General features: G+C 43.0%; 1 protein-coding gene across 1 annotated transcript in view; it reads right to left on the bottom strand.

Annotated features, from left to right (window-relative positions):
- LOC115009319 (A-kinase anchor protein 13-like) overlaps nucleotides 1-26,912 on the bottom strand; it is a 71,403-nt gene that overhangs the window by 36,257 nt on the left and 8,234 nt on the right. Inside the window, exons 2-7 of the mRNA XM_029433243.1 lie at nucleotides 10,015-10,058; nucleotides 7,498-7,666; nucleotides 4,542-4,639; nucleotides 3,798-3,875; nucleotides 3,531-3,684; nucleotides 1,996-2,188 (exon numbers count right to left, since the gene is read on the bottom strand). Of these exons, the coding sequence (XP_029289103.1) occupies nucleotides 1,996-2,188; nucleotides 3,531-3,684; nucleotides 3,798-3,875; nucleotides 4,542-4,639; nucleotides 7,498-7,666; nucleotides 10,015-10,047 (725 nt within the window). The 5' untranslated portion in view covers nucleotides 10,048-10,058. The remainder of the gene's footprint in view (nucleotides 1-1,995; nucleotides 2,189-3,530; nucleotides 3,685-3,797; nucleotides 3,876-4,541; nucleotides 4,640-7,497; nucleotides 7,667-10,014; nucleotides 10,059-26,912) is intronic.

Here is a 26,912-nt window from a genome sequence, read left to right as displayed (position 1 = left end):
GAGCACTCAGCAAAGATAACTCTACACAGAGCACTCAGCAGAGACAACTCTACACAGAGCACACAGCAAAGAAAACTACACCGAGCACTCAGCAGAGACAACTCTACAAGAGCACACAGCAGAGAAGACCCTACACAGAGCATTCAGCAGAGACAACTCTACACAGAGCATTCAGCAGAGACAACTCTACACAGAGCACTCAGCAAAGAACACCCTACACAGAGCATTCAGCAGAGACAACTCTACACAGAGCACTTAGCAAAGAAGACCCTACACAGAGCACACAGCAGAGACGACTCTACACAGAGCACTCAGCAAAGAAGACCCTACACAGAGCACACAGCAGAGACGACTCTACACAGAGCACTCAGCAAAGAAGACCCTACACAGAGCACACAGCAGAGACGACTCTACACAGAGCACTCAGCAAAGAAGACCCTACACAGAGCACACAGCAGAGAAAACTCTACACAGAGCACTCAGCAGAGAAAACTCTACACAGAGCACACAGCTAAGAAGACTCTACACAGAGCAAATATGATTTATCCCTAAACTTTTAATTATAGGAGAAATGAAGTTGAAACAGTATGTAGTCCTAGTTTACAAAGTCATATTATGGTGTTAATTAGAGTTAGGCATTGAGAGGTTACAGGTTACAGATTCTGAACAATTTTTAAAATCTGTATGGATACATTGTGTGTTTGTGACTACAGTGTATCAGTTCACAGTTTGTATCATATGGCAGAACAGAGGAAGTGCTTGAACATGTGACTACATATTAAATGTATAAAAGACAGGATGTTCTTCCTGCAGCATGACAAAAGGTTTCTTTTCATACTCAGAAAGTATGACAAACATTTGAACCAAGATTTGATGAAAATCAATGTAGAGAATTACAATGAAAACAACACCTAAGCCCAATCAATGGAGAGCATTATATTGTACAGGTGCTCATATTGTTGTGTCCATCCACTGTGTACATCAATGTAGGTTCTCATAATATTTTGCTGAAACTGCTTGAAATGTGTTATATGTGATCTGCTTCTTTACTTCACAGCAGACAGTGAGTGTACCTAAATGAATATCCATTTTTGTCATATGAACTCTGGACAATATCCAGGGAATCAGGTCTGCACATTGTCTGGAGTTTCCTTTTCACACATTTAGCACACAACAGGAGATTCTCGGACGCGTTCTCACTTACTGGAAATACTCTGTTTGGCGCTTGTGTGACGTGGTCAAATAGTCGGCTCGTAATTTGGTCGTTAACAGACACACAGTTCTACAGACAAAGGTCTCTCCAGTTTTCATGTAAATGACTCTTCTTCTGATTCTGATACTTTTTTTTCTGGTTTCACGCTGGACGCATAATAGAAACGTCATCAACACGCCCACTCGCTGGCTGTGAATTCTCTGGTGAATGAGAGGCTCTATTCACAGATGGGCTCAATCGGACATTTCAGAGACTTTGTACTCAGGAGCTGGAAGGGTAAAGTCTGTCTGACCCGGTCCCAATGATTTGGACATTTTGTTGTCACATACAGCTCCTCCAGATAATTTGAGATCATTTCAGGGTTGCAGTGCATGTGTGAAAGGATCTAATGTTTGGTGGCTCTGTCAGGACATCGACTGAGAGTGATGTTACTCCATCACCAGCAAATTAAACAGCAGCTTCTTCACCCACACCTTATTTAACACTAAAACATAAAGAAACCTAGTCACCTTGCATCATGTGCAAATGTTGACAGTACATAACGTGGTACTCTGCCATATGCACTTGTACCATACACTTTTGATGTTTGCGTTGTACTGATATTTTTAGATTTTGTCTGAGCTTGAACCTATGGAAGCACCTCTTCACTCGAGCGAGCTCAGTGAAGCAATGTGCATACAGGAGTGACAGTTGCTCTTTTCACAATAAAACTAAGGACATCTTCACATTCCAGTAACACATAGTAACACTAACACCACGAGCTTGTGCTATCAGGTACTCACTGAGTTAGGAGCTCCAGCAGCTGCTGCTGTCCTCTGCTCTCTGCCACACAGGCTGCAGTCAGTCCCTGAGCGTTGGGCCTCGTCAGCGCCTCCCTGCCTCCGGGCTGCTGCAGGATGAACGTTGCCACTGTCCTCAGGCCGTCACTGGCTGCCAAGTGCAGCAGTCTGGAGAGCTGCTGGCTCGGAGACTCGGCTGTAGAGGAAGAAAAACACAACAGTGAAGGGGTGGACTCAACTGATGAGGTAGAATGAAGCGAGGTAGACCCCTCCTGGTGGAGACAGTAGGTTTATACCAACACAGCAGTTTACTGCTACTGATATTAGTCTTTATTCAAACTTAGGTATCGCCAGCTCCATGTTGCAGAGAAATTTGAAATTAAATTCTTTGATCTTTTCTTATTTGCTCAACAACATTTTCACAAATGAATCCCTGCATTCAAAGCCCAACATGTCCCGTTAGCTTTAATGGGTTTTTCTCACCAGCCTGTTTGGTTTGCTTTCATGTCCTAATGATGAATTACTTGGGCCACACAGTACATCCAACTTAAAAACTAATGAGTTTGACCACATTTTCATAGAGCATCTAATTGTTATCTTACTAAATACTGTTGATAACAGCGAGAACATAAGAGGAAAGGAGAAGCATGTTTTATTACCTCTCCCTCCTTTTTAATAAGTCACTGGATATAGCCAAATGTGACCCATCTACATGAAATACCCTTTTCTGTTCTGCTCAGTCATTCACTGCACAATGCATCAATGACTCAATGGATTTGATCACATGTTTAACAAACTTGATAAAGAACCACTAATTTAGTAACTGGTATAAAACAGTAGCACAGACTGCAGAGAGAGGCCATGTGCTCTATCAGCTTAGTTCTGAGTTCCAGGTTAAGAGCTGCAGAAGCATGGCCTGTCTGCTGTCCACTTTAAAACCCTCCTGACTGTACAGCACCATTGACATGGTCTATGAACATGTGCATTTTCATCAGTACACACAGAGAGGTCAGTAATATGCTGAATTTGGGTATTGGAATCAGAATCAGGTCAGATGGGCACCTCCTGATTAGTACTGGTGCCAGAGTCACCGGAGCTTGTCGAAGTCAACCAGAGGCTATCATCCTCCAACACCGTGAAGTCACATCTGAATGGAACAGCATGCAACTGTGTAATACACTAAGATGGTGTGTCAGTCATCAGTCAGACGAACATGTATACGACTGCTTCACACACCAGCTTCATCATAAAATGCTCTTTGGACACATTTGTTGAAACAGTATCTGAGTTTTAGGCCTCTGAGTGACAACTAAGAGTTGCCGTTGCTAGGAGACGCGCCGTCAACTTCTGTGGTGTGCTATTAACAATCACAGTTTACGCTGTCCACTGTAGGCTTTCTGTAAGTGTAAGCTAGTTAGCCTAGCTTGCTAACGTTAGTGTTTTATAGAGAGGAAAGTCACACGCAGCTCGTTCAGCCTGTTTATAAGGATAAATATTAGAAATAAAAGTGATTGGCAGGTTGTGGCGTTCTAACTCACCGGTGCAGTTGTCCAGTGGAGTGGGGACACCCGTGCATGTTTCCTCGTGTGTGGCTGTGACAGCCCTCCGTCTGTACACACCTGGTGCAGTCCTCAGGTGTTTCAGGGCCAGAGCCAGGCTCTCATCCAACCTCTCACACTCCTTCAACGGAATCTGACACGCACACAAAATAACGACAGGTCATCACCTTTATGTCCTCCTTCATTTCTTACTACTTTTAGACACGCTAACTTCTGATGTCAAGATTTTAAAGTTTTAGTTCTTACCTGCTCATCATCCACTGGTAATGCTTCCTGTGGAGCGATGTTGTCAAGCAGGAAGTGGGCCATGTCGAGAGCCAAGTCCTACACACAACACACACATGACACTGCCATCATGACTCAACACACACCAGTGTGGTGCCCTGGCATGACTTTATATGTGTACATTTTATAACAACTTTAGGACATTGCTAAACTTTTTTTCCCCCTTTTACATTTTTTCATCAGCTTTTGTTGTTAACACACGTGCCATTCTTAAACCTAATGTAGAAATGTAATTATTCACCACTTTGGAAAAGGGTAAAATGTAATTTTGTTGGCAAGCATAATGTGTACTTGCAGCACAGAAATGTTAAAGATATGTTTGAGGTTATTTAGAATATCTGACCATTCGAACAACAAATACAGAAAAGACACCACACATTTTCATCCTAGGACGATATGAAAAACCCCTGAGAAGCATCAGTGGATATTCTTCTTTCAATAAACACAAAATAACAATACGACATGTAATTTATATAGCGCTTTTGTAGATACACAAAGACGCTTAACATATGCAGACAGAGTGTAGTCTCGGGTGTCATGGAGACACTCTTGACCTCAAACATATCTTTTACATTCCTGTGCTGTAATTTCTTCTATAACAGCCAATATAAATGTAAATGAGTTGCTTTAATGTTAACCCCCCCACCCCAATGATGCACACAAGGGGAACACTTTAATGCAGTGACAGGACTGTGCTGTTGTTACCTGTACAAAGCAGAAGGTCTCCTGTGAGCGTGTGTCTACTGGTCCGCCAGGCTGAGCCACACATAATGTCACCAAGACCTGCTCACACACATTATGGGCTACACACACACACACACACACACACACACACACACACACACACACACACACACACACACACACACACACACACACACACACACACACACACACACACACACACACACACACACACACACACACACACACACACACACACACACACACACACACACACACCAGAAATGAAAGGGTTTAAGGCTGCTTCAGGTTTGACAGCAGGAGTATTCATTGTTATTAGCAGCACAAACAGCTGTTGACAGGCAGAGCCAGTATACGGCTACATTATGTGCCAACAAATCAAAAAGGTTGGGACTACTGAGAAGTAATGACGTGTAATTTGTCTGTCTGTTATATAAGCTACAGAGGTCTTGAGCCTTCAGACTTTACATTTTACCTTTTTTTTTGTACAGATTAAACATAAAACATGTTAATGAATGCACTTTAGTGGTGCTGGTAGGTTGATTGTGTTACCTCTGTCAGATAGACATGAGACTGGGGTTGATCCGAACATTAACTCTTCGTCAGAAATTGTGTGCATTTCCCAAAATGTCAGACTGCTCTTTTTATTCACGCTTAATGGGAACTGAACACTTCCTCCATGTTTACCTGACGTCGTGTTATACTCTTTAACACTAACACTGTTTTCACTCATTAAATCTTTACCATCATCAGCCTAACACTTCCTGTTCAGATTGCCAACTGTCACTTATTCAGATGTGAGGATTCAAAAACCTGTTGTCATCACAACATTACAACATCTGTGATTATTATACCTGTGTTTCACCAAGGATACACAGGTATAGGTCAGGATAAAGACAGATGAACAAATAATGACCGAGTCTGACAAGACGCACAAAGACCTGCTGATAATCCTGACAACACATCAAATCCAGGGTCTTCAAAGCTGTAAATGTTTCCATGCAATCTATTAGTGGGGGACGTCTCTGTGCTTCAAACAGAAGCTCTTCTCATCAGACATGAAGGCAGCCAGCAAAAAGAAGCATCAGCCTGGGACAAACATCCACCCTCTCCCTCCTCGTCTTCCAGCTACAGTAATCACTGCTCATGGGCTTTTAAAAAAGGACTATGCCCTCACTTTTGGAGTTTGGCAAAGTTGGTCTCTTTGCCACTAATCTGCTGAGGGTTGGTACCAGAATCGTTTGTGTAAGAGTAACTACACCCAGGCTTAAAAGAAAAACTCTCACGCTGCCATCTAGAGGTTTCTACATGCCCTGACACACCCTGTACTGTTGTGCAATGCTACATCTCAGCTGGGTGTGGTCACAACCGCCACATAGTACACCTACCGGTAATACTGGTTGAGCTGTGAAGTGAAATTCATCACTTTAAATCAACCATCATTACAATGTCCTGCTCAGACCACGACTAACATGTGATGTTGTTGTAGATGTCTGGCGAGGGACTGTAGGTAGTAAGGCATCAAGGGATGTCCTCCCTCCTTCTATCCATCCATCCAACCATCACTCCATCACCCCTCCATCCATCACTCCATCACCCCTCCATCCCTCCTATCATCCATCCACCCATCACCCCTCCATCCATCACTCCATCACCCCTCCATCCCTCTCTCCCTCCTTCTATCCACCCATCCCTAAATCCATCATCTATTCATCACTCCCTCCGTCCATCCATCATCCGCCCATCACCCTCTCTGTCCATCATCTATCCATCCATCCACCCCTCCATCCATCACTCCTCCCTCCCTCCTATCCATCCACCCACCCCCCCCATCCATCACTCCTCCATCCATCACTCTATCACCCCTCCATCCCTCTCTCCCTCCTTCTATCCACCCATCCACCCATTAATCACTCCATCTCCCCTCCCTCCCTCCTTCTATCATCCATCCACCCATCAGTCCATCTCCCCTCCATCCATCACTCCATCACCCCCTCCCTCCCTTCTTCTATCCACCCATCCATCACTCCATCTCCCCTCCCTCCCTCCTTCTATCATCCATCCACCCATCAGTCCATCTCCCCTCCATCCATCACTCCATCACCCCTCCATCCCTCTCTCCCTTCTTCTATCCACCCACCCATCCCTCCATCCATCCATCATCACTCCCTCCATCATCCGCCCATCAGCCTCTCTGTCCATCATCTATCCATCCATCCACCCCTCCATCCATCACCCATCATCCGCCCATCACCCTCTCTGTCCATCATCTATCCATCCATCCACCCCTCCATCCATCACCCCTCCCTCCCTCCTATCCATCCACCCACCCATCACCCCATCTCCCCTCCACCCATCACTCCATCACCCCTCCATCCATCACCCCTCCATCCATCACTCCATCACCCCTCCTTCTATCATCCATCCACCCATCATCTATTCATCACTCCCTCCATTCATCATCCGCTCTTGTTCTGCACTTAAATGATTTCACCTATTTGAAGATAATATACTTGCAAGATTCTTGCTTTTCACTTGTTTGCACTTATTGTAAGTCGCTTTGGACAAAAGCTTCAGCTAAATGAACCGTAATGTAATGGTGTGAACAAAGTCATAATGTCATGAAAATATAGTTGTAATTTAACCAGAAAAGGTTTCTATAAAATATTTTGAGAAAAGGTTGCCAAAAGCTAGTGTTAGTTAGAGTATTAATATTATATGGGAATATTGTATTCATCATTGTTAGCAAGGAGGTACTTTCATCCACCTGCAACATTCAGAATTTTTCAAACTTTCACTTACTTAAAAGGACAAAAGGACCATTTTGGTGTAGAAGTTGGATAAATAAAAATAACTCATAAAGCGGAGAGCAGGGGGTGTGTGTGTGTGTGTGTGTGTGTGTGTGTGTGTGTGTGTGTATTGTGTGTGTGTGTGTGTTTGTGTGTGTGTGTTGTACCTGGACACACAGCTTGCAGTGTGACGTGGCTGACTCGCAGTGTGCTGGTCAGATGTCTTTGGGTGGATCCTGAGAATAATAGATAAAACTCCACCTCTTCCTCTTCCTCTTCCTCCTCAGCACGACACACATCATAATCGTCGAGCTGAACAGTCAACACACACTCTCCCTGAGATGACACACAGGCAGTCAAATCAACTTTAATCACACACTAATGCAGACTGATGGACATATGGCATTTCTGTTAGTTTCATGTACTAAGGTGAGAAAGGTCACAGTCTCCTCATCACTACACACACATTTCATGTTTTCCTCACACTGACACTTTTATTCATTTCTGGTGTCTCTGTAAGTGTTGGGACGCGTTGTACCGTGTTACTGCTATTCCACCATGTTTGACGGCAACTAGAGATGTACCAAATTACTTTTCAAATTTCATAACGCAATTACAATTACTGAAATTCAAATGAGCTTCTTATCCGTTCCTTTTGAACGCAGCCTATTCGCTGGATTTTTACCGGGTTATGATCCAATGTCAGTCGTTGCTGCCTTCTAGTGGTTTTAAGTATTAAGTAATAACGCTTTCTGTACATTACACGTTACCTGTCAGCGAGGACTAAGTTTCGTAAATGTGATATTGATAAATTGATAAGTGTGGGTGTGTGTGTGTGTGTGTGTGTGTGTGGGGGGGGGGGACAAAAGGGACAGTCTGGAAATTACTCCACAGAAAATAAATTGTGATTAGAATCCCATTTCATTGATACATTTATGGAATACGGTAACCAATACAAAATCTTGGAAATAAGTTGGATATCTTAAAATTGAAGTTCTGCCAGAATAGTAAATATGCATAAACAAAAAAGCCTTCTAATCTTCTTCATTCTTTAACTCATAACTTTACTGAACTTCACATGATCACGATTTTGGCTTTCCCCAATTAAATGAACATGCGACGGCGTTTGGTTTTTCCGACGCATCATGGACTTCCACAACTTGTACAAAGTAGTAATAGTGGTTTTCCCGCCCTGGTTAATGAAATGTTGGCATGTGCCGCGGTCAAACTCGCACGAGTAACGCGAGGTGAACATTTGGTGAGGTGAGTATTTCATGAATAAAAAAAAGACTAAATCAATTGAATGGGGCCAACATTGGAAAATAAATACGAGGCAGAAGAATATAAATAACTTGGCACCTTTTAGGAATTCTTTATTATTATAAAATTATATCTATATTGTGATGGAGATATGAAATGATCTAAACCATGATATATATCGTTTTTCAAGATATAAAATGATCTAAACTGTGATATATATATCGTTATCGAGATATGAAAATATTTATACCGTGATATGTATTGTTAAAGAGATATTCAATTATCTATACCATGGTATAAATTGTTATCAAGATATGAAATGATCTAAACCGTGATATATATCGTCTTGAGCCCCCTGATACCTATGGTACAGTAGAAAAACGAGTGCTGTCATGTTTACAGAATGTTGGCAGCCCCTTGATACCTAAGTATCAGATCTCGTGACATCCCTAGTTGAGATATTTCAGCCTAACCAAAAAGGCTTGGCTGAGATGCAGAAAGTGTGGCTGAAAATGTAATTGGAATTGTTACACTAGAACTTTAAAGGTTTTCGATTCAATATTCAGAGCATTAATATAGTATCAAACAACTATTAACTATGTAATGATAGTGTAGTAACGTCTAGGGGAGCAGAGAATGGAGTCTCCCTCTCTCTGTGTGTGTAATTCCATCTCCTTTGTGCTTTGTCTACGTTGCCCGGCCGGCTGCGCATGTTAGTGCACGTGAGTCCTGTGTGTGGCTAGCTAATGCACTCATACAGCTGTCACTGCTGATATTGTTGTTGCGGAAGCGTAACGTCCACCCTCAAGTTCCCCCTCGAGTTAACACTGTTAGCACCGTCAGCATTGTTGCCATGTTTAGCACTGTTCGCACAATTATCCCCGTTAGCTGCTAGCAGTCTGCATGTTGAGAGCCGTGTGGAGGCAATCCTCTGAATTCCATATAGAGAACCTTTAAGGAGATAAGGAAGTACAACTTTTTTATAGAGCACTTATAGCGCACAAAACCAGGGTTACACCGTGCTTCATAATTGGATGATAAAAACAACAAACAGAAGTAAGAACATAGGAGGCCATTTAGAAGAAATAGGTTTGAAGTGAACATGCTAATTTGTACCAAAAGTGCGTCAATGTTTTCATGTTGCAGTTACAATAGAAAAGACACTGTTCCCTTTAATTTCAAACCATTCAAATACTACACACCTTTCAAAATGCTAACAGAGCTTTAATTTCCTCACAAAATTCTATACTATTATACTAGCAGTGGTTTAAATGAGATAAATAACAGCCAGTAACCGAACAATGTGCCATAACAGGTGTTATAATGTGCGTTCGAGTAATTAGTTATGTAGCAGTTTATGTTGCAGCATTAGTGTGTAGAAATGGGGCTCGTTATGATATTGTGTGATGACGACAGATACTTACATAGAGTGGAGCGTGTTGGGGATTCAGTTTCATGGCACTGGACTCTAGAAGAAAAGACGGGGGACAGAGATGAGCCCTACACGAGGCAATATGTGAAAAACTTAGTTAGCAGAATGATGCTGTCCAATGTTGGAGCAAGAAAGCAACTAGAAGGAGGGAAATACTAAACAGACCTCCAATACAACACAATGCATACTGTTTAGCACAAGACACGAAAAATGGAAAAGTCTACAGATGCCTTTAAGAGTCAATACACTGAAACTTAAAAATACACATGCAAGTAGACAAAACCAAAAAGCTAATACAGAAAACATCTTCATCAAGTCGACAACACAGAGCATTTAGAAAGTCCCACAGAACACAAAGAAGCTTACCAATTCAAATAGTGGTACATCATATGTGAATGATGCAATCGGAATATTATAACCAAAATACACTTACATCTATCGTCTCTGTAAATCTAATTGTTTTCCTCAGCAACTTTATTGTGGTTTGATGTGTTGAGCTCTCAGTACAGAAAACCAGACTCTGCATCTGCAGCAGCATTTGACAGGTACCCTGATAAAAGGAGACTGACAGAGTTTTATACTGACACTCCTCTTTTCATAGAAACATGCAGCCTGTAACACAGGTTCGATCATGGAGTCAATACAGAGCTACTTAGCAACCTATCAGTGTCAGTGGAGCCAAACCTTGTCAGGTGTTCCCACAAAATACTGATTAAAAATTCCTACATACCATCACAGAGGTTTCGATTATTCTGGCTGCCTAGAACTCTGCACATGTTGACATGCAGGGATACACATGATTTCTAATAGGAATGATAAAAGTGGAAATGGAAAATGTCAGTCACACACACAGACGGGTGAACCATAGATTGTGAGGCTTTCACACTTAAATATAACAAGGTTCTGTCATAAAGGGGAACACGGGAACCTGCGGCTGCGAAAAGTGAAGCCTATGCAGAAGTGTCTTAAACCAGCATTCTTTCTAACATCCAGCAGTCCACTGGCTGCAAAAAGAAGTCCCATTGTATAGAAGTCTATGAGAAAATGACCCAATCTCAACTGTAGTTTCAAGTCGTCTTCAACACATCATGAAGTTGATTTAGTAAATGATGGTCCCATTTAGTGTAAAATAGACGATAAAGCCGGGTATGCTTCAGGGCGGGGCTACCTTGTGAGTAACAGGTCGCTACCACGGTGTTCTCTGGTCTGGGTGCTCTCCGTGTTTACATCTTACAACTTTAACTTTTTTACTTGCCGTACTCCAAGCAACTTTTTTCCACAGTAAATCATCTCCTCAAACCTCAAACTCCCTTACACCAAGACACCACAGAGGAGCAGTATGACAATTTCATCGCATTTTTCAGAAAAAAAGTAGATACCATCCGCTCTCTCCTCTCCAACTCCGCTGCTCTGCTAGTCCCGACTGTCAACCCCCAGCCCGGACCTACCCAGCCTCTTTGCCGCTTCACTGACATCTCGCAGCAAGAGGTTGAGGCCATCATCAAAAAGATGAAACCCTCCCTGGACCCCTTTCCCACAGCCCTGGTCAAATCTAACATTTGTGCCATAAGTCCCCTCATCACTACAGTGATAAACCACTCCCTCCAGTCTGGTCATGTTCCATCCCCTTTAAAAACTGCTCTCATCAAACCACTCCTCAAAAAACCCACCTTAGACCCAAATGTCCTTGCCAACTAAAGACCCATCTCCAACCTGCCGTTTCTATCCAAGGTGCTGGAAAAAGTAGTTGCCACTCAGATTCAGGACCATCTCAACTTCAATAACCTCTTTGAAAAATTCCAGTCTGGTTTTCGCCCTGGCCACAGTACAGAAACTCCCCTGGTTAGGGTCACCAACGATCTGCTGATGACAGCTGATGCCGGATCTCCATCTCTCCTCATCCTCCTTGATCTAACTGCAGCATTTGATACCGTTTATCATGACATCCTCCTCAACAGTCTTCACGCCACAATCGGACTCTCTCACTCGGCCCTAAACTTGTTCACCTCATATCTCAATGGGAGGACTGAGCATGTCACCTTGGGAGTGTCAGAATCACAAACACATTCTGTCACCTGTGGTGTCCCTCAAGGATCTGTCCTGGGCCCCACTCTTTTCACCATCTACATGTCCCCCCTTGGTCGTGTCATCAACCGGCATGGAATATCGTTCCATTGCTATGCTGATGACACACAACTCTACATCAGAACTAACCCAACCCCCTCTGCCATCATCCACATTAACCACCTGCCTGGAGGAGATAGAGGCGTGGATGAAGCACAATTTCCTGCAATTAAACAGCACTAAAACCGAGGCCCTTCTAGTTGGCACCCCATATCAGGTCCAGTCCTCCTCCATAACCTGCATCACCTTCTCTGGTCAGAACATTCCACTCTCATCAACAGTCACCAATCTGGGTATTAAAATGGATCCTCACCTGACCTTTGAGGCCCACATCAGACAAACATGCAAGAATTCCTTCTACCACCTCAAACATATTGCCAAACTCCGCCCCACACTCTCTCTGTCAGATGCTGAAAAACTTGTCCATGCATTTGTCTCCTCCAAACTTGACTACTGCAACGCACATCTCATCGGGATTCCTAGCAAAAACATCCAGAAGCTGCAATACATCCAGAACAGCGCTGCTAAGATCCTGATGAGAGTGTGAAAGTACGAACACATCACACCCATACTCAAATCACTGCACTGGCTTCCGGTCTCACTCAGGATTGATAATAAAATCTCCCTTTACACCCATCAGTGTATTCATGGAAATGCTCCATCCTACCTCAGAGAACTGCTCACCCCACAAACCTCCACAAGAAACCTCCGTTCTGTAAAGGCTAACCTCCTCCTTCCCCCCAGGACCAAGCTCAAAACCATGGGAGATCGCGCCTTCTGCTCTGCCGCTCCCAGACTGTGGAATGCTCTCCCTGAACATCTGAGGACGCCACAGACTGTGGATGCTTTTAAAAAACAGGCCTAAAAACGCATCTTTTTAACAGAGCATTTTGCTAGACTTTAACCATTTTAAAGTGTTGTCTTGTCTGTCTACCAAATGTTTTTATTAAAAAAAATGTAAATGTATATTTTACTCATCGTTTTTACTCTGTAGCACTTTGAGTTTTGTTTACGCAAATGAAAAGTGCGCTTATAAATAAAATGTATTATTATTATTACCGACCATTTTCACACCATTCATTACAGATGGTGTTGTTGTGTAAAATATATCCGAGTATTGGAATGATCAGATGAGAATATATATATGAAAATATAAAGAGCCCTCTTGACTTTAGAGAGTTGTTTGTTTTCCTCACATTTGTTTCTCTTCTCGTGCACTGATTCTTAAGCTGAACAGCTGATCAGAGTGATTTATCTCACCACCGCAGGCGATTCAACATGCTGAATCCCCCTCGCACCGCTGACAAGAGACGACCAGTGCCAACGGAGCAGGAAATACCGCAGAAAGGCAACAGACGCCCACCGACGGCCCGACATTGGCCAACAACAGAGTGTCGCCTCTGTGTGATATTTAAACATTAGCAATGAGGGACACAGACCTGTGTTTTTCTTCTCATATATTCATGCTATTAGCAGTAGTATCAGTGTTAGTGGCATGACCACCACAGCTGCACTCTGACAGTGAAGACATACGAAACGCTACATTTGAAATTCTCCGGTGGTCTTGGAGTGATGCCTGGGAGATGGCATAGCATGTCAATTAGTGATGTGAAGTTTGAGCTGAAGAAGCCGATTCATTCTGTAGTCCAGACTCACAGCATCTCATGTACATGAAGGCAGCAGTGAGTGTGACTGGCTCACTGTTCAAAGCCCATTCTAATTACAGACATGTCATAAAGATGAGCCAGGGTCAGCGCCCAGCTCTTCTACATGCACTCGTGTGGTGGGCCCATGGCACTCATGGGCAGTACACAGGAAGTCAGAGGAAAACAGAGGAGTCTTACAAGTCCTCCTCACACATTCACTGGAGAAAACAAGACTTCCTCACAACACACACACACACACACACACACACACACACACACACACACACACACACACACACACACACACACACACACACACACACACACACACACACACACACACACACACACACACGGCTGTTAGACATGACTTTGTCTCTTCACTTGTTAGAACAGTGAGATCTATGCGGCCATGACGCACTCAAAGACCCACTTCTATCCTCTGTGCTTATGAAATGCACTGTAGGCTGTGATGCACGACACCACCTGTGCACACAAGCACACATATGTGGTACGCTGGGCTTGAAATGTTTTGCTCCACTCATGAGGAACAAACGTCAGCAGGAATTAAAGCCGGATCACCTGACTTGAAATGTTGAAGTCCTCGGCTGACTTTAATGTAGATCTGTATCCGGCCTTCAGATTTGACTGAATGACGTTTCATGCCCTTTTTTACGCTTTCACGGTTATCCTTATCTTTTATTTGCAGTGATCTGCCCTCATTGGACCACCATAGATAAACAAAAGTTGAATGACTAAATACATGATGTGCGCTTAAAAAGGGCTTGTGTGTAGTATTTAGTGGGATCTATAGGAGAAATTAAATATCATATTCATTAGTATATAATCACATAAAACTAGGAATGGTTGTGTTTCCGTCATGTCTTCATCAGGAGGAGGATCTTTCGTGTTTTTAAATTACTTGAAGGCCACCGTAGTTCTCCGACACGCTTGTAAAACTCCTCTGAGGGAGGCCATGCTTATCAACTACTAGCGACCACTATCGAGGTGTACATAATGCTTCATTGAGAACAACAAATTCCATGTTAAAATTGGCCGGAGGAGAGCTAGCAACATTAGCTGTTAGCAGCCGGTGAACAGGGTTCCACAGAGTAGCATTGTGGTGCATTCAAGCTCTATTCAGAAGAAATTAGTATTAGGTGAAGGTAAATTATAACGTTAGTATGATGTGTTCAAATCTAATCTTGTAAAATGTAGTTTTTGGCGAGAAACTTGAACAAGTACAGTTGTCTGAAGGAGATGATTTCACAGCAATATAAAATAGATAGAATTATGAGAGAGGAAATTATGACCAGTTAACTTCCAAACAAAAACCAGTATGTGAACAGTAATAAAAGAGTGTATGTTGAAGTACACAGAATTATTATTTAGTTTAGTTTTTTTACCGTGGTATCAAATTGGTATAGAGTATTCTGGAATTTCACTGGTTGTTGGCATCGATTACTACATATCTGGTATCATGTCTAGTTGCCACTACTCATGGGATGTATTTATCAGTTATTAATGAAGAACTTGAACAAGAGAGCTGCATGTAATGGACACTCAGCAAATCAAAAGACACACTGTGCTCTTCAAACAACAAAAGGCAGCATTCTGCATTCAAAGGACGGCTGACTGATGGTGTGGAAATGCAGTTTGTGAATAGAGACTTACTAAACTGTATATTGCAGTTACACAGAGAAGGAGGCTCAGTCACCAAAGGACATTCAGCATTAAGATGACTGAAGTTTACAGCATCAGATCCTCTTGTCCTTCTGTCTGTCTGGCTGTAAAAATAATCCTCACCTCCCCCAGGGAAATGCATGTATGTGTGTGTGTGTGCGCCTGCTACTTAGCCCACCCTCTCATCCCACAGCAGGGGTTAATTTGAGATCAATCTGTTCCCGAAGCCCACTTACTGTCCAGTGAACAGAGACCAGTAAACAAAGCAGTCCCAGCTGACAGTGGCCCCTTCACATGTTGTCAAATATGTTGCTGTTGTAGGTACCCAATGCAGGTTTTGCCCTGTCGTGTTAATCCTGTCATGTCACCCACTCTTTGAAGTGCTGTCTTGTCTCAACTATAAGGTCTTCTCTTACTAAATACACTTTTGTACATTTAAACATTTTTGTAATTTTTTTTGTAATTTTTCCAATCCCTGTACGCCCAAAGCGAGAGTTGTGTCCGAATACTCGGCAATAAGTCGGACTCGTTTCCTGTGAATGTTGGCCTCCGACAGGGCTGCGCTTTATCACCAATCCTGTTCGTGATTTTCATGGATAGGATATCGAGGCGTAGTCGTGGAGGAGAGGGGTTGCAGTTCGGTGACCTGAGGATCTCATCGCTGCTCTTTGCAGATAATGTGGTCCTTATGGCCTCATCGGTCTGTGACCTTCAACAGTCACTGGATCGGTTCGCAGCCGAGAGTGCAGCGGTTGGGATGAGGATCAGCACCTCCAAATCTGAGGCCATGGCTCTCAGCAGGAAACCGGTGGATTGCCTACTCCGGGTAGGGAATGAGCCATTACCCCAAGTGAAGGAGTTCAAGTACCTCGGGGTCTTGTTCGCAAGTGAGGGGACGATGGAGCGAGAGATTGGCCGGAGAATCGGAGCAGCGGGGGCGGTACTTACAGTCACTTTACCGCACCGTTGTGACAAAAAGAGAGCTGAGCCAGAAGGCAAAGCTCTCAATCTACCGGTCGATCTTCGTTCCTACCCTCACCTATGGTCATGAAGGCTGGGTCATGACCGAAAGAACGAGATCACGGGTACAAGTGGCCGAAATGGGTTTTCTCAGACGGGTGGCTGGCGTCTCCCTTAGAGATAGGGTGAGAAGCTCAGCCATCCGTGAGAGACTCGGAGTAGAGCCGCTGCTCCTTTACGTTGAAAGGAGCCAGTTGAGGTGGTTCGGGCATCTAGTAAGGATGCCACCTGGGCGCCTCCCTAGGGAGGTGTTCCAGGCACGTCCAGCTGGGAGGAGACCCCGGGGAAGACCCAGGACTCGGTGGAGAGATTATATCTCCTCACTGGCCTGGGAACGCCTCAGGATCCCCCAGTCGGAGCTGGAGGATGTGGCCCGGAGAAGGGAAGATTGGGGTTCCTTACTGGAGCTGCTGCCCCCGCGACCCGATCCCGGATAAGCGGTAGACGATGGATGGATAAACATTTTTGTACACTTAACTTTTTTTTTTTTTTAAATAACAAACGAGGATCAACATGCTATATCCACACACACACACACACACACACACACACACACACACACACACACACACACACACACACACACACACACACACACACACACACACACACCAACATAAATAGCTTTGTCACTTCTGCCTCTGCCTCTAGAGCTGGCAGTCAAGAGACTCAGATAAATCAGATCTGGTTTAAATATAGGCAGGAGAGGTTAAAGCAAGAACATTCAGATGCTGGAGCAGTATAGGAGAGCAGGAAAAAAAAAAAAACCCTGTGGTTTTTTTGATACTTCATTTACATCATTTCATCAGTCCAGACAGACGGGTCGCGGAGATGTTGGCATCTGCTTGGTTTCGGTTTTATTCTGTGCACCTGCAGGATAACTTCCCTGACCTGTCGGCTTCTTGGGATTTGGACACTTAGAAAGCCCCGAAGCTTGTGACAACTCCGGCTCAGGCTCATTTAAGATGGACTGGCCTCTTATTCTCATCTTAGTGACAAGCCGCTCAGCATCCACCACTTCAACTATCTACAAGAGCTGGTGTGAAGAAATGTTTGTACAGAGACACTCCAGATGCAGTCTGGGCCTGGGGGGTATAAATAGGTCATCAGCACTGTCTCAACTGTACCCGCATGAAGGGCATGACCTCAGAACCAACTAAAGTCAGCCCTGTTGCAGGAAGCTGCCGGAATCATTACCACACATGGACACACTCACAGGCCGTCTGACCTGTGTGCGTGTGCATGTGTGTGTGTGTGTGTGTGTGTGTTAGGGATATTCCTAACAATTTATTTCCCTGACGTTTGAACAGAAGTTTAAACTTAGACTAGTCCAAAAGTAAGACAACACTCAGAAAACAGTTCAAATTGAGCACAGTTTAATCTAAAAGGTTGTCCAAAGACATGTTGGGTGTTTTATGAATCACATTTTTCAATAACCAAATTGTTGTTTTATCCTTCTCAATAAAAGCCCCGCATACATACACAGGATCAGTGCTTACTATAGGGAACTTAAGGTTTACAAAACATACAGTATCTTAGTGGGTAAATTTGATTCATTGAGTCTGTAGCATAAGAGTACCGCTACGTGCTATAGCTAGCTGACCTTGGTGAGCTAGTTTCAGTGTGCTGCTGACCGATCCAGTGGATCAGGAGAGAACCAGACTGAGTGCTGATCTCAACCGCTATTCCGGAAAAATAGGTGGTGGCGGGCGGGGGCCATGAGAACGTGACGGGATGACAGTGAGAACCTTTCTGATGTTCATTGCTGACTGAGATATCACTGGTACAGTTAGGAAGGTCCCAATCAGGTTTTTTGGCCCCAATCTGGAAACAGTTTAATATGGAGTATGATATGTATTGATATTGAAAGTCCTGATTCAAAACTATAGTGAAGTTGATCCTCCTGAATTATTGATACGATATGGTTGGAAGTTTACCTGGAGAATGTAACTCCTGAAACTGAAGTGAGATCAGCTAGAGAGAAGATGAGATAAGAGAGGAGAGATAACAGCTGCTTCTTTGTCTGAGCGTCTCTGACCGGTGTCACCAAATCCTTTTTCACATTCACACACTCTAATTTTCACTCAACTAGAGTGAAATTGTTATGGGCTTTATTTGAAGCAGGCTTATTTTAGAGACGTTTTAATACCACCTTTTTAGTACCGAAGTTGTTTGTAGATGGAGTCAGTGTAAGATCACACACACACACACACACACACACACACACACACACACACACACACACACACACACACACACACACACACACACACACACACACACACACACACACACACACACACACACACACACACACACACACACACACACTTGTGGTTAGGGGAGCAGAGAGGGGGCTATGTTTCCACAACTTGTTGTAATTATGTGTTATACAACTGAATGCTGACTCTGGCTGTTCTTTTAGAGAGAAGTGCAGCGAGAGGCTGGAGGGAGGCTAACTCAGCTGGCCAGAAGTTATGTCTGGTATGGAAGGAATGGCACGGTAAAGGGGAAGGAGACAGAAAGAGAAAGCGAGAGAGAGAGATAGAGAGTGGCAGGAAGGAGCAAAGGGACAGAGGCAAAGCTCAGCAGCTGTTAATCCAAAGCAACCTCCTGCTTTCTACCCTGTTGCACACAGAGCTGCAGTGTCACTCACTTCCACCATCTGCACACATGAAGTGGCAGCAGGCTGGTACTTATCACAACAAGCCAATGCAGCTACAGTGCTGCTGCACATTGCTGCTGCTGCACATTGCTGCTGCTGAAATTGATTTTCTGGGTGCATGCTATTCGTAGTCATGCTTTCTGTTATTAGATAAGTGACTAAAAACAGACAGCGACCGTTTTCCTGTGCAGCCAAAATAGAAGTAAAATGTGGAGAGATAGCAGCGTAACGTTGCCAAGTGTGCGGTCGATAGAGAGAGATCATGTGTGTGATGGTGAGAAGCAGTAACATCAGAGCTGTGCAGTTTATTTGTTTGTGAATAAATGCTACAATTCAAGACCAGCTCCGCCTGCTGATTAATGTGACAGGGGTTAGCCCTGAAGCTAGCAACAACAGCAGCCCAGGCTCACATAAGGTGGACTGACCTTTAAGATGGACCAGCTATTCTCATCTCAGTGACAAGCCGCTCACCAGCTTTTACCAACAGCCAGACTTTGAACAGGAGGTCTATATTTATTCTCTATATTCAAAATAATAGTTTTTGTTTTTTATGTAACTGTCTGGAAGTGCTCAGAAATAAAATCGTCAAATCATATTTGTGTTGCTTTTTATGAGTTGATATAAAAGTAAATGTGTTAATGGGCTTAAACATGATGTCTAGTGTCGACCGCAGGCCCCTGAATCCAATCCATTAAAATTGTATTGCGTCAGCAAATATCGTATAATTTTGTATCGTGATAACACCCCTACTAACGAAGTCATATCTTAATTAATTCATAACAATAGCCTTTATCAAAAGCAACAGCCAAAGCTTCTATTTGACCATGTCAGGTGGAAGTATTGATGGCGGATGATTGAGTGTGCATTCTTCTCTGAGCTCGCTAAGAGCTGAAGGTGAGAGCGCAGCCTGCACACAGCAGCCAGGTGCTATCCGTATATACAGTACTCTTTCCCCTCAGCTTTTTATTGCAGAGCTGACCTCCTCACACACTTAACCAACATGCTGAAATGCACCAAGTGTGTGCACTTTCTATGTCAAAGTAATAAAGAGCACATGTCGAGTGGAACCTTTAACTTTCCCACCACTCTGTGATTTAATGTTACAATACAACTGTGGTGTCTCATGTACTGTAGTGTAATGCAGCATTAAAAAGTCTAAACTCTTCTCTCAGCATAGCTTCCTGCCAGTGTGTGAGCCAGCGGGAGCCTTTGTGATTTCAGAGCTGTCACAATCAGTTTGTTAGCAGACAAAGGAGACATAATCTCTGTCTCTGTGTCTGTCCTACTCCCTGGACCCACAGCTTTTTAGTCCAGCACCTCAGTGTTAACAACAGACCTGTCACACAGCGGCGGAACTAATCACATGTGTTATTAGTTTCACGAGGCGGGCGCACAAACACAGCATTGAAATGCTCTTCTGTCATTCTTAGTTGGCTAACTTGTTAAGACTTCAGTATTAGCAGCAGAGCTTATAGCCGTAATGACTAGCCTACATTTTAAAGTTACCATGAGCCCAGGCTACGACTCCAGGAGGAGGGTAGTGCTCCTCAGTAGCTCATCTCAGACATTGTTAAATTGTATCCCAGTAGGACTGAATGTTGAGGTTAATGAGCGGCACCATTTATTGCATTGTCACAAACTGCTCCAATAATAATAATAAACAGAATTAATCAGTGACAATATTAAAACGCCCAACCTCTTTGATGGTGATAATTGATGCGAGACAAGTAATGCACAAGAGCAAATAACTGGAGCTAAAGCAATGAATCAGACTTTACATTAATAGCGTCTGATATTAGCTTCATGCAGATCAGTAACGGAGCACAGCTGATTAATGACATCATTTATGAACGTTGTTTGTCCTCCAGAGCTCTCTCTCAAGTTTACCTTACACTGTAAACTGTCCCACTCAGTATCTTTCTTGGTCACAATTCTTAAAAATAAAGAAATGGAAATGAAAGAGATCCTTATCAAAAGCGTTGGTGTATTTAAAGCAGCAGATGTGTCATTATCTGAAGCATTGATATGAGCTGAGTGGACACCTCTCAAACATATTCTATGATGATGATGATGATGATGATGATGATGATGATGATGATGATAGTGATGAAGGTGGAGCTGTCTAGCATGCAGTAGGTGCCGAGTTTGGGTTGAGATGTGGTGACTGAAGCGTTCATTATCATTCATTGCGTGTTTGTCAGAAACCCAGACTGTAACCCAGAGTCAGTGGTTGGGCTCAGGTTTCACCACGTTTAGTTAATAACCATGTTCACTGCACTGTCGAGTAGAGGAAGCCTCTCAGTGCTGCAGGAGCTCAGTGCATCAATGCTGAGTGAATATATCACTATATACTGTATTACTGTTATTAAATACAAGCCATAATAAGTACCGAAGGGCACATGCTGACAACACGCTGATGTTATCCAGAAGATGTCTGTCACATTCATAAAGCTCCACGATCCTAATGCTGCCGTTGCTGTTTGCTGCACACTGCTCTCACGGTACCCCCGGCACAATACACAGACACATGAATGGCACACGCCTGCTTCTATAATAACTGGTTAGGATGGCCACCTTTACCCAAAAATATAAATAAGGTGTAACTGAACTACTAATACACCAAGTCCAACATGCATAATCTGGATTTGATTGACAAGCGAGTCGTGTTTATCCATTGGCTGTCAAAAGAATATATTAAATATGGGTTGTGAATACAGATGTGACATGACTCAGCATTTATACTAAGCAATGATTATGCAGTCTTTCATGGTTGGTACTGTAATGCCATCTTGACCAGGGCTTAAATATTACAAATGTGATAAACTGTACACTATGTTGGTAACTGAATCATATAAATGAACGTGAACAGGTATGCAAACGGCTCTGTATTAGGAACGAATACAGAAAAATACAGAATTATCTCAAATGCAATCCAGTTCTTGACTTGTCATGGTGGCAGCTGCATTATCCATGGTGTCACACTTAAAATGCCTCCACACATTACTCCTCACAGTTTGGTGTCACTGGTATTCGATTAGCACAGCTCACTCGTTTCACCGCAGTCTTCCTCCAGAGACCTTCGTAGGCTTTTTTACTCTGAGTTGTGCTGAGAGAGTAAAGCCTTTGTGAAATCAATGCTTGAAGATGGAATAATTAGTTGGTATAGAGTTGTAATGTGTGTGTCTGTACGAATGCACAGCAGAGCCGTGATACGATTAAGTGAAAGTACTTTATGACCTGATGAAGAGCTAATGGAAACTGAGTTCATGACATGCTCTGTGCAGACAGCTGTCACTGGACTCAATCGATGTTTGGATTACTCAGCACTTTGTAACACTACGCAAGAATAAGCTCAGTGCTGTTGTGTCACAAAAGAGCATTTGAGTGAGTGACAGTCTGATCCATCTCAGCTGAGCACACACCGTGAAATCAATGATTAATATCTCAAAGCCACAGTATTGGGCGGGGAAGGTTTCTGGTATGCATAGACTAGAAAAGGAAATTACCCTTTTAAATGTTTCAAATCTGTATTCTTACCTGAAGTTGTCAATCCAGTTATTTATTTATCTTTTTAAACTGCATTTTGAAAGTGATTTTTAAATTACAATCAAATCATTAATGCTTTTTATATCACGTACGTATTGACTGCTGTAAGTTGTTTTTGTAAATCCCTTTTTATTTGGAACTATTTATTAATGGATTCATATTTCATTTGTATTATAATTTTAATTTCCCATTAAAATAATAATTAGTCTATTTATTTATTTGTTTATAGATTAATATGCATACAAATGCATTTGTAAACAAATGTAATAATGCATATTTTAAGGTACAATTAGTTATAAATGCTTTATTACTATTTCTGTGACCATTTCCTCAAAACCCATTTAGCAAGGAATATGAACCTATTATCAAAAAGATCAATAAATAACTTTCATACATATTTATTTGCAGTAGTTTGGGAAATGATTACTTCATTAATCAATGTAGTTCATTTACAAAAAAAATAACCACAAAAAAAGTACTTCAAATTTGAGAATTTCCTTTTTTTCGATTTTATATGATTATTAGTAGAATAATGTCCGGCTGGTGTCAACATGTTCAAACCGGTTTGATATTAAGCCAAAAGGACCGGACCAGTATACCCAACGTTACTGTTTTGATGTGATGATCCAATATGGCGGCCGCGCACTTTAGTTTGAGTATTCTTTGAGACAAATTCTGTAACATCTCATCACAAAACAAAAACGTGAGCATCTTCCCCCTCCCACTTTGACTGAAACGTGATCTCCGTCATGTTGCTGGCCTCGGCTCCGCTAGTCCATTTATAAATAACCATAATATTTTTTTAGTCATGTTGTCATATTGCTTATTACTGATGCAAAACAGTTGGAATGAGTGACGCTGTCGTTAGCGCTGTGACACCGGAAAGTCAAAACCGGAAATACACCCGACTGTGAAGTAGACTATCTTTACGTTTTGGACTACTTGTTGGAAAAACAATGTGATGGGCATTTTTCACTATTTTCTGACATTTAATGCACTAAATGTCCACTAAACACATTTATTAATAACAAAAAAGGCGTATGTATTTGTAGGGAGTAATGTGTTGCTGCTATAGTGCAGGATACACTTTGTGTGTCATACTACAAGCTCTACCAGAGTTTTGAATGGTTTAACTGAACTGTTCCTTTCAGCTTCAGAGGTGTAACAGCGTGTATGTTTACCTTTGATACGTTGGCTTGCCAGGGAGCGGGGTGTGTATTTTCAGGGATTATTGTAATAAAAGCGTGGGAGCCACTGCTCCAGACAAAGTCGTGCTCACATGTGACCAGTCAGGCTTCAGCAGCCACTCAACCACTGCAGCCTTTATACTGACAGAAAGAGTGTTTACAGTAGATGCAGTGATATGCCAGGCAATTACTGTTGCAAACATAATACCACAACACCACCGCAAACACCAAATTCCACAGGGGTGTGATTAGTGGCATCCCTGTAGGATATGACTCATCAGATCTCCCAGCAGCCCAGTGGGGCCACTGTGATTAGAGATAGCAACTCTTGTCCTTAACAAAAGAAGTCTCGGATAGACCACTTTCAACAGCACTAACATGGTGAGACATTATGAAAAAATATATTTTATTAACTTACTTTAGCACTTAAGCCTTACTCAGCAAAATTAATGAAAACTCAGAGCTCCACACACACTCCGACTGGAGCTGGAGGCCGAGGCCGTACTGCTGGATGAATTTGCCTCAAGCTGAACGGGAGCAGCAATATACACCGACAAAGTGAGGAGACAAGTGTGGAGACAAGTGAGGAGACAAGTGAGGAGACAAGGGTGGGGACAAGTGAGGAGACAAGTGTGGAGACAAGTGAGGAGACAAGTGTGGAGACAAGTGAGGAGACAAGGGTGGAGACAAGTGTGGAGACAAGTGTGGAGACAAGTGAGGAGACAAGTGTGGAGACAAGGGTGGAGACAAGTGAGGAGACAAGGGTGGAGACAAGTGAGGAGACAAGGGTGGAGACAAGTGTGTCCACACTTTCCCATAGAGAGCTTAAATACACCACAACGTCAAAACCTCAACACAGACATTAAATAATTAATAAATCCAGCTTTGCAACATTACCTTTCTTAACAATAAATTGTGCAGTTCACTCTATTTGTGTCGACACAGATGTGAAACTATGTCTTTAGAGGCATTTGACAAACACCATTTCCCAGAAGTCAACGACCATCGCAGGTTAAAGGTCAAGAGAGGTTTGAAGAGAAACATGAATGGGCTGCTAACCTGCTCCTTGAATCTCAAATCTTGAGTCTGATTTGAGTTTGAATGAATGACATTTGTGGACCAGACTAAACCGGTTTTCAGTATTGCCCTGTTTAAATAGAAACTTAATAAAGGGAAGATAAAGAGAAGAGAAGGCACTATATCTACAGTAAAAGGTCTAAGTGCAAAATCAGTCTGGTCTCCAGTCCCATTCATACAAACTCAGTCCAAAAAGACACTTTATGGAAATGTTTGGTAAAAACATACTTAGTACAAACAGTATGTGCTATATACAAGTTTGTTTTGCAGTTATTATGTAAGAAATCCATTCACTTTACCATTGTGTACCAACAGGAAGTGCAACATTAAGTGTTGTAAGGGATATCCCTCACTAAAACCTTTGAATGCTAGCGGTGCCCGTGTTCGTATATTGTAATGAACCCTGCGTTAAAACAGCGTGGAGGCTGCGTTGGCGGCTGCGTGTAGTTTAAGGTTCCGGGGAGACATCAAATCTGATCCAGGAAGTCCAGTCAGAGTAACAGATTAACGCGTTTTAAAGGTTATCAGACGCCAACACTACACAGAGGTTTATAATACTCGCAGAGAGGATTTTACAACACTTGATAATGATCATGATCCGTTCTGCCTTGAAAGACAACTTATCTGGTTGAAATTTGGTGTAGATATTCATGGTTCCTCTTGACCTTTCCTGCAACATCACCACCAGGTCAGAATTTCACCTCGACAAGGTCCATGAGAAGATTTATCGAAAACCACTAGCAGTCCCGTGAAATTCGCTCTGGATGTTCACGTTCCCTGGATGTTTTTGTGACCTGCCCTCAGCACCAACATCAGGCCAAAATATTAGATTATAGATTTAGATTTTTATAGACACCGATAATGCCTTTCTTCCAACATCAACCAAAATGCCAAGATGGTAAAAACTGCAAATTTATATCTCCTGCTTTCTTAAAACATTAAATTAATAATACATTTTAAGAGTTGTTGCTCCTGTAAGTCAACTCACCACTACAACAGCTGCGTCCATCTCATCCTCACTTGTCTCCTCACTTGTCTCCTCACTTGTCTCCTCACTTGTCTCCTCATTTGTCTCCTCACTTGTCTCCTCACTTGTCTTGTCTCCACACTTGTCTCCTCACTTGTCTCCTCACTTGTCTTGTCTCCACCCTTGTCTCCTCACTTGTCTCCACCCTTGTCTCCTCACTTGTCTCCACACTTGTCTTGTCTCCACCCTTGTCTCCTCACTTGTCTCCACACTTGTCTCCTCACTTGTCTCCTCACTTGTCTTGTCTCCACCCTTGTCTCCTCACTTGTCTTGTCTCCACCCTTGTCTCCTCACTTGTCTCCTCACTTGTCTCCTCACTTGTCTTGTCTCCACCCTTGTCTCCTCACTTGTCTCCACACTTGTCTTGTCTCTACCCTTGTCTCCACACTTGTCTCCACACTTGTCTTGTCTCCACCCTTGTCTCCACACTTGTCTCCACACTTGTCTTGTCTCCACCCTTGTCTCCTCACTTGTCTCCACCCTTGTTCTCCTCACTTGTCTCCACACTTGTCTTGTCTCCACCCTTGTCTCCTCACTTGTCTCCACACTTGTCTCCTCACTTGTCTCCTCACTTGTCTTGTCTCCACCCTTGTCTCCTCACTTGTCTGTCTCCACCCTTGTCTCCTCACTTGTCTCCTCACTTGTCTCCTCACTTGTCTTGTCTCCACCCTTGTCTCCTCACTTGTCTCCACACTTGTCTTGTCTCCACCCTTGTCTCCACACTTGTCTCCACACTGTCTTGTCTCCACCCTTGTCTCCTCACTTGTCTCCCACACTTGTCTTGTCTCCACACTTGTCTCCACACTTGTCTTGTCTCCACACTTGTCTCCACACTTGTCTCAACACTTGTCTTGTCTCCACCCTTGTCTCCTCACTTGTCTCCACACTTGTCTTGTCTCCACACTTGTCTCCACA

Source organism: Cottoperca gobio, chromosome 6 (assembly GCF_900634415.1).
Source record: "Cottoperca gobio chromosome 6, fCotGob3.1, whole genome shotgun sequence".
Taxonomy (NCBI): domain Eukaryota; kingdom Metazoa; phylum Chordata; class Actinopteri; order Perciformes; family Bovichtidae; genus Cottoperca; species Cottoperca gobio.
The sequence above is the reverse complement of the archived record's forward strand: the minus strand, read 5'-3'. Positions and strand labels throughout refer to the sequence as shown.